The sequence below is a fragment of the Tinamus guttatus genome, unplaced genomic scaffold, assembly GCF_059628265.1.
Source record: "Tinamus guttatus ecotype Peru unplaced genomic scaffold, ASM5962826v1 Tinamus_guttatus_pri_ptg000150l, whole genome shotgun sequence".
Taxonomy (NCBI): domain Eukaryota; kingdom Metazoa; phylum Chordata; class Aves; order Tinamiformes; family Tinamidae; genus Tinamus; species Tinamus guttatus.
This window is the reverse complement of record NW_028288684.1, coordinates 1,552,919-1,564,724: the sequence shown is the minus strand read 5'-3', so window position 1 is coordinate 1,564,724 and position 11,806 is coordinate 1,552,919. Positions and strand designations below refer to the sequence as shown.

Here is an 11,806-nt window from a genome sequence, read left to right as displayed (position 1 = left end):
ATAGTGTGCAAAACCTCCCAAAGTGTACACAGAAGGAAAATGGCAAAGCTAAAATAATGATGGAACTGCAAAATGTGAGGGAAAAAAATATTTCAAAAATATTTTCAGGTATTTCTGGTTTCATGTGCAACCATACTGTTGCATTCTTCCATTTTCTTTAGGTCCACCTCTGCACTCGAAGATTAAACTGGCAGTTTTTTTTGCCAGCAATTCCTTAGAAGCCTGCTCTCTGCCATCCCTCTCTCCCTCCCCACCTGCAGGCAAGCAGGGACCTGGGCCCCACAAGACTATTGTGGCGTGGGTGTTGCTGGCTGGCTGTTTTGGCAGCCTTTCCTCCTTTCTTCCAGCTCTGTTTTGAAACACAATCTAAATTAAAAAAAAAAAAAAAGGCATTCCAGTGCTCTCCACTCACATCAGCATTCTTGCCTCTACAGAGTAAAACATGGCTCCAAAAGGAGCAGCACTGGGCAGGCTGGCCTAGATAACACAACTGTTTGGCAAAGAAAAATAAAAAAGTTATCTTAGAGGAAGTGTCCTTCAGGAAGGAAGGAGGGGCAAAAGGAGTCAAGAGACAAAAATGAGGGAAAAAAAGGCCAAGAAGACTCTGTGAACCATCTCATTTTTACAAGGGGAGTGGAGGGAAAAGAAAAATGTCTCTCCAGAGCCGTCTCCCTCCCACATTCAATAGCATTAGGATCTAACTAGTAATTTGGACTGAAAGAGTAATTCTTTCCTGGAGTTTGATGGATGTTAGCAGTCCTTTTTTTTTTTTTTCTCTCCTTAACAATGCATTACATAACATTCTGATACACTAATTACCATCTCATGTCATAGCAATTTTATTAAGAGCTTATACTTACAAATACCCATTCTGAAAGGATCTCAGGAATTTTGTAATTTTCTCTGAACTAGGCTTGTTGAAGCAAGGGCAACAAGGTTTGATGCTGCCTAATGCAGCTTCCAGTAACAAAGCGCCTCTACACAATATCTCTTACCAACTCTAAGAGTCAGGCATGGATTCTTCTTGCGTTTAGTCTCGAGGACTTGTAAACAAGTTACTTTTAGCACACTATGTTGTGATAAAACACTTAAAACACAGCCCTATTCAGTTACTGTACCTGATACAGTTCCAATTCCAGAAGCAATTCCAAGAGAGAGAAATTCCTTTATATCAAGACATGGAAAATTTGCTAACGATTCTGCCGTTAGTGTTTGCTTGTTAATATGGCACCATCTTGCCAGGCAAGGCTTGGTACCATGAGGTATTTTCTATATAAAATTGCTAATGCCATCAGGATTGTCCAAATGGGATCATCGTCATTAAAAAGATTACCCAGTTAACGAAAGTGATTACGACAACATCTGAATAGGAGGATTACTAATCACAAGGAGAATCCTGGTACAAATCTCATTCTCAATATACAAGAAAGGACACAAAGCCTTTTAAACATAATTTATATACATTTATGGCTTTATACAACAAACTGTAAGGGATTGTTCTCTTGTGTCTGTAAAAGTACATCAGGCACTTTTTTTTTCTGAAAATATCCACGTATGAATTTAAATTCTGCAATGTTACGAAGAGCAGTGTAGCACTGAAGAGCTGTAACACCACTCACAAACTGAACTAGCAGTATGTACATGCCAATTTCTCATGATATTGCTGGTTTGTAGAACACCCTCAAAAAGGAGGCCAGTTTTAATGCCAAGTAATTTTGTTTGCATAAACCATGCGGCATTTTACATAATGATTACCCCCTCCCCCCCCAAAAAAGAGAATATCTTATTTAAAATCAGTCATAAATTAAGGATCCTAGCAATTTCATAATGAAAATAGGAATTTCGAATCAGTAAAAAAATAGAAAAAAAAAGTACTAACATACATCCAGTGGTTTAACAAGTGCAAATTTTATACTGTTTTATAACTGGTCCAATTTTAACTTCTCCTCTTCTTAGGGATGCTCTGTTGACTTAAGCCAATAATAAGCAATATGACTTTTGCTTATAACTGTAGGCAAATTGTCAGTATATCAAAGCAGAGCTTTCCAATTAATGCATCTACTACCTAAACATATATCATATAGCTATATTATGGAAACAAAACATCTTTATATTTAAAATATCTGAACAGCTCTATAATACAATAAACTTTTAATAACAGTACAAACCAGAGAAAAGTCAAAAACAAGGCTGCATAGGTAAGATCATCTGCACAATTCACAAACCAATCATTTACAACAATTCTGACAAACTAAGTTACTCCAGAAACTTGATACTTTTATTGAAAAAGGATTTATTACTAGAGGTCCCATAATGTTTGTTTTCAAGACAGACACTATGCCCTTCGTCCAACTTCACAGTATATCCAGAATTACAATGACAAAATATTAGAATGGCACCACAGAGAAGAAAATAAATTTAACCACATAACCCAAAACATCTGATTATCTGCAACTCATTTTTTTTCATAATATTTAAAAGGGGCTTCCTACAGTCTGCAGTAATTAAGGAACTGCTACATTTATGTTATTCATAGTTATAAACGGAAATGAAGAAAATATCGGGAAAAAAGGAAGTTATACAGTAGCAGTAAATAATAAACAGGAGGTATATTGTTAAATGTAGCAGGTTCAGCTGCAAAACCATGGAGCTTAATGTTAAATACTGCTTCCTTTGCGAGTAGGGGTGAGTTTTTGACTGCTGTGGCATATGCGTATCAGTGCCTATTTGCAAGCAAATTTTTGCACCTGTGGCAAAAGAAGGATCTTCAGAAACCCATTTGTGAGCTCCTCCTTGTTCCATTGCCAGCATTTGCAATCAAGTCTCAGAGTTCATTAAAGTGGTGGTGAGGATGCTACTAGAGGTGTCTGCCAGTAAAAGCAGGTCGCTTCGCGGAGGCTACAGCACTAAGAACATTTCATTTGCTCAATAGAAGCTCAGAGAGAGATTTCACAGTGGGAGAGATCCTATATTACTGGACAGCTTAACATCAACTTCTGCAACTGCTGACAACCCTAAAAAGACATCTAAAAAAAAGTGGGACTAGCTGTAATTAGAAGTGATTTAAGCCCACCAAGGAGCTAAATGCTAGCACATTGATAAATATATTGTAGAGTTTTAGGAAAGTCATACCAGGATCATTAAATTCATGGCTTATTACTAAACTTTTGCTTTCTTGGCACATTTCAGGTCTTTCTACACCATATTCCATCACTGGAGAAAAAAAAAAAAAAAAAAAAAAACAGTTTCAATTAGAACATTCTCCAGTTGTGGGCCATTTAGAAAAAAAATCAGTGAAAATACTTATTTCTCTTCCTCTTCACAACATACAGTCCTAGCACAAAAACTCTTCATACTCTCAGTGTGAAAAAGAAAAGCTTCAAAGATTTCCGTAACACAAACAACAGACAGTAATGAACATACAGGCAAATGAGGGCAGTGCTCCACACATCCATGAAAACCACGACATGCGACTACAAAAATACTGAAATCATTTATCTAAGACTCAAATCCTGAAAATGCTCAGGTAGCTGTCAGTGTTTGCCCACTCAAACAAGAGAAAAGGTTTTTCACAGAAGCAAGGCCTCTGTCATAAATGCTGTGCCCTCTCCTAAAGCCCCTATATTTGCATAACTTTGCCACTTACTTTTTCTCTCCTACTTGAAAAAAGTGATGTTCTTACCCTGAAAGGGGGAGATCACAGAAATTTCAGCCTCCCATTAAGATGTAGCACTTTCACCTCCTCAAACATACTGCATGACAACAGAAACATTGACAGACCCTAAATCTAGCATGAATCGAGACAAATGACATTTCTGTCATTAATTTTACTGAAATTAATAATTTTCTCCCAATGGTCCAGCTCTCTTGAATGCACAAACGTTATGAGACCTCCACGAAATAAATATAAATGTGAAGCATTGTACAAGCATCTAACAGTGAATACTTAACACTTTGTGGTACTCAGAGTTAAAATGATAATAGAAGCAGATGACATTTCTAAAAATGCATATATAAAACTGATTAAATATTTCCTAAACATAAAGTTGTCTATATTTATACATCACACAACAACAACAAAAAAAAGAAAAGGACAGAAATGTTTTGTATTCAAGACACTTATTAAGCTTTTCCTTTATTAGCACTCCCAAAAGCTAGGGAAATTTATAAAAACATGTACTTAATCCAGTTAAAATACTGTACAAAAATGAGGAGGTTATGAATGCTGCCAGATCTCAGATTCTGTAATTTTAAGTTGCCTATGTAACAAAAGTAGACTTTAATTATAAGAAAAATAGCTTGGAAACTATTCCAAAAATTATCTTAAGTCCAACAGTAAAGTCATTAGTCTGACAATGAAACCCAGGTATATTCTTGCATAAATTTACATGAATACAGGTAACTTATCGAATGGCATTTAACCTGCTGTTTGTTTTGAATAGTCGGTGAGTTTAGTAGGATCATATTTAATGGGCTTTTCTGTTCCCATATGAAATGTGTGGCAATTTTGAGTAAAAATAAAGCAGTTCATACTGCTGCAAAGCAAGTCCACAGTTATCTCAATTCATCAGAACACAGGTAACATCAATGAAGGTCAAACTTGCTTAGGGCATGAGATCATCACAGTATTCTTTACAAAAGCTTATAAACTTTTCTTGGACCAAAACCGATAGTCTTAAAAAACAATTCCTCTACAGATCATACTGTACAAAACCGAAAGCACAACATGATGTAAGAGTCTTTGCTGTGATTATATGGTGTAGTGAATTTGGCACTTCAGAGTAATGAAATTTCCAATGGCACAGTTCTTATCTACAGCAGCACATAACCTGCAAAACTTGGGCAAACATCCTGTACAGGAAAATACTCTCTGCTGCCAACTCTGATGAAAGGTAGAAAAAAGAAAAAAAAAAGACCCCCAAAAAAGCTAGTGCATGGGCACAGCTTCATCAAGAAAATTAAAAAGGAAGGTGGAGGACATCTTTGTACTGCTTTCTCAGTTCCTGCTGTCAGACAAGTCTGGAGAATTTAACTGTAGCCTAGGAAAATAAAAATAAAAATACAATTAAATCAACATTCACACAGAAGAGGCTGCCAATTAAAATATATTCAAACTATCTTTAAGACAACTTAGAAGGGAAACATGTATTTAATAAGTGTTAGTTACCAACAAGATTCTATTTAAGATAGCAGTGGCAAAACATCAGAACTCCACATTAAAGAACAGAAGTTGGTGCATGGCAATCCTAACAAAAACCTGATTTACAAACCAATAAAGGACTGGAAAGTGACTGACAGTAGAGGCACTTCACATGCCAATGTGGGAAACCACCCAGATTTTAAGCACTTGACATCTCTTTTCCCTTTAATCTGTTTTTTTATCATAAAAAGCACAGCTTACCTCCTACTACATCCTAGCCTGACACCCAACTGTGTGTGGTTGTCTTTACGCTGTGCTGAAAACTTTGGTTAGGCAATACACTGTCAAAGTTAAAATCTAATGTTTCTCCATCCATAAGGTCATTACGAATAATCGACTCCATGTCACAGTCCAACCGCTCAATTAACATGTCGTCTAAGTCACTGGGAAGCTTCTCCTGGTGGAGAGAAACGATGCCCACCCTTCCGTAGCCGTTGCAACTGTTAATGGGGCCATACGGGTTCATGGCATTCATCTGCATCGGGTGACTCATAGGCACTTGTAACGAAGTCTTCACTGTCGACAAGCGATTTAGACCTGAAGTATGCGACATGGTGTTCACTGTGTGTGACAAGGCACGACCATTAACTGCAGGTGTTGGTTGGTTATGTCCTTGGTGAGGGCGAGCGTTGGGGTTCATCATTTTGTTGTGGGGTGCTTGACTGCCATATGTTGGCATCACCGAGTTAGTGACCATCAGCACGCCTTGGCCCAGTGCCCTGCCACCAGACTGGGAAACACCAGTGTCTACTGATGCCAAGATATCATTGTGCGGAGGAGAATCAGAAGTCAGTAATTCCTTCAAAAGTCCCGCAGGACAGTTGTATTGGCTCATCGCTCCGTAGCTTGATTTACCGTCTTGAAGAGTCTGCATAGGAATTTGGGGCAAAGAGTTCATGCTAGCTTGAGCGTAAGTAAATTTCCTGTAGTCTGGATTTGGTGAGCCTATACTTGTGGTCGAGGATGCAAATGAGTAACCTGGCGTTTGCTGCATCAGACTGGCAGATGAAGACTGGGTTGACACAGTCATTGATGTATTAGGTGACAAGAGATTAAGGTTATCCAAAAGATTTTCCATGTTCTCAGAATTACTCATCTCTGAAAGACTGGGTAGAGTAGAAGTCATTTTGGTGGCTGATGATGGGTATACCATGGAGTGCACATCCCCATCTCCAAGATCATCTTGCTCTGGCAAAATCGGGGAAAGTCTTCCACTAATCGTACTAGCGTTAGAGCTAGTTCTGGGACGAAATGTACTCCAGTTATCAAAGTCATCGTTACTGTGAGAGCTGGGACTCGCCGGCCACTTTGAGAACTGTGATCCAGGGCTGTCACCATTTCCGTCTTGACCAGACTGAAGGGATGCCTTTTTCTTGGCAGCTCTGCCTCTGCTTTTTGCAAATTTGCTGTTATTATCCATAGATGCTGCTCGTCTCCTGGGAGATTTGCCACTCTTTCCGCCCTCGGGATTGAGCATCCACCAAGAACTCTTCCCTGTTCCCTCATTTTGTACTCTGATGAACTTGCTGTGCAGAGAAAGGTTGTGACGGATTGAATTCTGGGAAGAAAAAAAAAAAAGAAAAGAAAGTAAGTGTAAGAGCACAGGTTTTATTTCTGTTGACATTCAAAGATCAACCCATTCTGATGTTACAGGTCTAAAAGACACTTCAGGAAAAAAATAACCTCATGACTGAATCATTACATACAACTTAATTCCCAAACACCATGCTCCTAACTGTGATGTCCTAACTGTGATGCTCAGTAACATCCTACTCCTAACTGCAATCCTCACTATCACCCCACTATCTATATACATAAACTGAATTACTTAACATGCTCAAGATTACATAAGTTTCAGGAAAGTCCTTCACATCAAGTCACCTTTATAAAAAACCTGCTGTAATGGAAAGCCTTCCACCAAGTCTGCTAAAACCTTTGTTTACATGACTTTAACTCTTTCAGATGGAAAGAAGTGGTGAAGTTGCTTCTCTTCTGGGTATGTTGATACTGATTTGTCTTGGAAATGTACCCTCATTAAGCATGAAATAGCAAAACATGCCTGTGTGGAAATATATTTATCAGCTCACCACTTGGAACTGGATGAAATGAGTTTGCAGAGTTGCCACATAATTTATCTGTCATATGGCCTGTTCAGATCTTGCATTTTGAAAAGTTAAATAAAGTCATGAAATACACATTCCTCCTACAGGAGACAATATCTACCAGACAGACAAATTTCAAAGAAGATGCAGTTATCAGCTTCACTCTAAGAAATTTCAACTGATTGCATTTGGGCAAAATTCTGGAATGCTAGATCCTGTTTAATGGATCTTATAATGGGATCTCATCATGTATACTCCTAAATCCTGCCAACACATCAGCACATCAACACATCAGTATTACCACTGAACTTCAGTGAGATTCCTATTAATTGTGTTATATGCGAATATGCATACAGAAAATTATCTGAGGATTAAGTTCCAAGTATATAAAGCATCACAAATTGCCTAATTGTGAGGGAGAAGGAAATGCAAATGGTATAGACAAAGTTGCATTAAAATTTAGTCTTAAAACAATCTTTCTTCTTCAAAATTGGTATTTTAATATGCAACATTGACTGTTTCATAACTGAGGGCACAAGATAAAGATGTCTTGTACCAAGACTAACTAGAGCTACTAAAGCTCTTCATTATCTCCTGACTCACAAGTAATGTTACATGGTTTTTTTCTTAAATAAAAATAATAAAAAAACAAAACCTCAAAACCAAAAATTAAAAATCCAACCCAAACAGTTAACCATGTTAACAGGAGACTAGGCTTTGCTATATCGAGTTACAGATTTTTTGTAATGTAATTTCTTGCACAACAGAGGTAAAGAATATAGCATCTACAGAAAAGTTGTTCCAAATTTTGAAATAATACCTAACAAGAGGCCAGAAGTTCAAAGAGTGTTGAAATAGCCTACTACAGATATTTTTAGGAGGGCAGGACGGCAGCATAATCTACAAGGTTTATGCTAGGACTACAATCTCTGAAGAATAGTAGAAGGAAACTACAAAACAACACATGAAGTTGGAGACACAACATGGGAATAGCTCAATGCCATTAATAAACATTTTTATCTGGTTCCCTAGAAAATTATCTAGGAGAGCAGAAATGGAAAGACAGATTTTGAAAGACAGCAGAAATGTCCCTCGTGACCAGCAAGCCTTGCTAATCACCTTAAAAAACAAACTGGCTTCTAAACCAACATAACCCTACACTGCAACATCTGCAGAAATGCATCTTTTTCCACCTTCCCTACTCTATCTGTGCATTTGTATACATCTGCTTTCCCAAACACATGAAAAACAAGCATTATTCAGAATCAGACTCCAAGTGGGACATTAGACTCCTAAGAATAATAATTTGACAGATCAGACATATTTTCCCATAACAGGAGGTTTTATTCAAAATTTAAGCTAGTTTAAAATAATAATAGTTTTGAATGTTCTGCTGCATATATGCTTTTCTTCTTGTGTATCATAAGCAGTACTGATTTTCAGTGTGTGACAGTAGACATGCCAAAGTTTTTGTCTCCAAAGCTGCATTTTTTTTCAGAAGGTCACCTTGCCTCATTCCCTGTATATTCAGAAGAAAAGGAGCAACAGGAAGGAGTCATGCCAGTTGAAAAGAGTTATCTCAGAGAGCCTGACTGAAATTAGAGACCACAGACTCAAAATCCCTGGAAGGATCACACCAAGCTGGGGATGGTGGAAGGCCAGCTGGCCTAAGCAGGCTTGGCCATCTGCATAGGTAGGTCACCAGAGACTGCCACGTTCAGGCCTAAGAAGAAACCTCCAGTAGATGAAGGCAGGAAGAAGGTAGTACAGGACTGTAAAAACTTATACTTCTTGGGGACCTACCTTGTTCCCCACAATGCAACCTTAACCCCCAAAAGGGGAGCAAAATGCTCTTTGACAGCAAAAGGCAGCAGAATGCGGCCTTATGTCAACTCAGGCTATTACCGGCACAGCAAGGAGTCCAATCGTGCTCCTTAATTTTGAAGTCTTTCCAATCTCATCTTCCCTGTCTAAAGAATTAGTTTTAAAACATTATCCATGCTAAATAAATACCCACAATACTTTGAATTGTCCTCATTCAGTTTTGAAAGGAAGCCAATCTTCTAATGTTAAGTAATTAACACAGGTCTGTATCTTTCCATTGCAGGTAACTTATGCAATCAAAATCTCATCTTCTATCTAGTGATAGGACACTAAAGAAGGCCTGAAAAATTTATACTCATGAGGTTCAGTCCTGCAAAACACTGCTATCTGGGACTTCCCTCGCTTAGGGGAAGTTTATGGGTCCTTGGCCACGTGCGTGGCTCAGATCCGACATCCGCCCTCCAACGCTCCTGATGCTTTAGGTACTGGCTAAGGAGGAGCAAGGAGACGAGACCTTCCGTGGTGGTGAAGATGCTGCTGTCCAGCTGACCCATCTTGCTGCTTTAACATGCTGCCAGCTATGGACGGTGTGGCGTCAGGAGGGCAAGTCTGAAAGCCCATCTTTGGGCTTCCGTATGGCAACAGCAGCAACGTCCAAGGGCTGGGACGCGCGGGGAAGGCCCTTTTGTTCTTGCTGTGGGGACACAGCCGAACACAAGGCTGACACCACTCCAGATTTAGAAATGTCGCAAGAAAGTTGCTCCGCGCCACTGCTGATTAAAAAACCTCCTGCGCCAGTTCATGTTTTATTGTATTTTGTAAACATGCCCCGTTGGCTCAGGCTTACTGTTTACTATCAAAACAAGCATCTCCAACACGCAAAACCTTGGATGTGGAAAATAGCGTGCTACGACACAATTCCTTCTCCTCTGCACAAGAAGTGTTAAATATTTTAGAAATTACTGCTATTCCTTAGTCATCAAAAATATTATAATCTGGTATTATTGCACTGAGGACATCTGAGGTCGCTCTTTGAGTAACGGAGCTGTCTCCTAACTCTGCCAACAATGAAAAAAAAATTTTCCTAACAGGAAAAGGTTTGCGGCCCAGAGCTTGTTACATAAATTCCTGTTTTTCACGCAGCCAGCAGGACATTAAAGAAGCTATGATTTACTAACTTGGAAAAAGTGTTGAAGAGGTAAATCTTGTGAAAATATGCACCACTGTTAATGATGTTGTGTCTACAAATCTTTGCCAGACGCAAACATGACCCGATAAAAAGCAGAGTTGCAGCAGTGGGACTTGGCAGCCGGATGAGCAGCGCGGTTGTCAGCAGCCCGGGTGCTCCCGGGGAGCACCAGCCCTCGCCGGCCGGCAAAACCTAACAAGCCTCCATTTCCAACAGGACTTTGGAGTGAGCGCTCCCAAAGCGGAGGCGGATGACGTAAAAAAGCATGAGGCTGCGTTGGAGCCCTGTGTTGGTGCCAGGTCACTTCCCCGGTGCCCAGGATGGGGTTTCACCAAAGCCTTGTTGCAGCTCCAGCAGGACTGGTGCCACCTGGGCAGTGTTTCCCAGGTCTGAGTTCATATATTTGACATAAAGTTCAGAAAGCCTCAGCTCCTATTTGGCCCTCAGCTTAACAACCAGGAATTGTGAATATACTTATCACTCCTCGCTGATTTAAGAGCCAAAATATACAAAACCAGGAATTGCTAAACACAGTGTGATGAGCAAATACCAGCTAATGAAACTAATGAAGCCAACTAAATGATTTATTTGAAAATGCGTTTCTATCATTCAGCTGAGCTTCCAAGTTTTCCTGAAGCCCAATCAGACTACTTGAAAAAACGCCCAGCTTGGAATTTTTCTTCTAAACAACAAAATCCACTCAAACCGCTTTGCATTTTAAAGCATTTAAAGAAGTAAACGTCTCAGCCATTTATTCCCTGGATGCAAGTAGCTTAGCTGATACCTAACCCTGTATTTAAACCCAAGAGATCATTCATATTAAAACAACAAATCTGACTACTGAAAACATACCCCGTACCCCTCAACGTTAGAGATATGCATCTGTTTTTCAATAAGCTGTTTTCCATGCAAATTTATTTCAAGAGAAACAAATGAAAACTTGTCTTATGAAACTAGGCAACACTGTAGTCCTGTGCCTAATTGAGAGGCGATACAATTATGTTGGTCATCTTTTTTCCATAAAAATAACTGCAGTATGCACAGGACATGGGAAGCAGAGAAGAACCGCCACTTAACTCTCCAAGGCAGATTGTGTGTCTGCAAGACCCAAGTCCTGTGAAAGCATCGAGCACTGCCCATGGCTTCTGCCCTCCCTCACACGCAGATACTGATAACAAGGCAGCTGAAAGCCTCCTTCCTCTCTCTTTCCACCAAAAAACATCAAAAACAGAGGACGAGGAACGGACTCAAGCCCCTACAAAAGCCAAGCTTAACAGAGACCTGCTACAAATGCCGATGGTATCACAATAAAGCATAGCATGATACTAGCAGAAATTTGCTTGTAACTACTAACTAGATTTGGTCTCTGGAGGTGGAGGCAGCCATAAGAAGTGGCAGTCCATAAGGAAAGAGCAGCACTTGGTCCACAGTACACAGGCCGAGAGTTTGCCATTACAATCAATGTATTGACTGCCCACCAATTTTTCATTC

At 39.5% G+C, this 11,806-nt stretch overlaps 1 protein-coding gene across 1 annotated transcript in view; it reads right to left on the bottom strand.

The window, feature by feature from the left end:
• Positions 1–815: 815 nt before the first annotated feature.
• Positions 816–11,806, bottom strand: part of FOXO1 (forkhead box O1) — a 61,731-nt gene continuing 50,740 nt past the window's right edge. Inside the window, exons 2-3 of the mRNA XM_088522252.1 lie at positions 5,402–6,758; positions 816–5,039 (exon numbers count right to left, since the gene is read on the bottom strand). Of these exons, the coding sequence (XP_088378378.1) occupies positions 5,415–6,758 (1,344 nt within the window). The 3' untranslated portion in view covers positions 816–5,039; positions 5,402–5,414. The remainder of the gene's footprint in view (positions 5,040–5,401; positions 6,759–11,806) is intronic.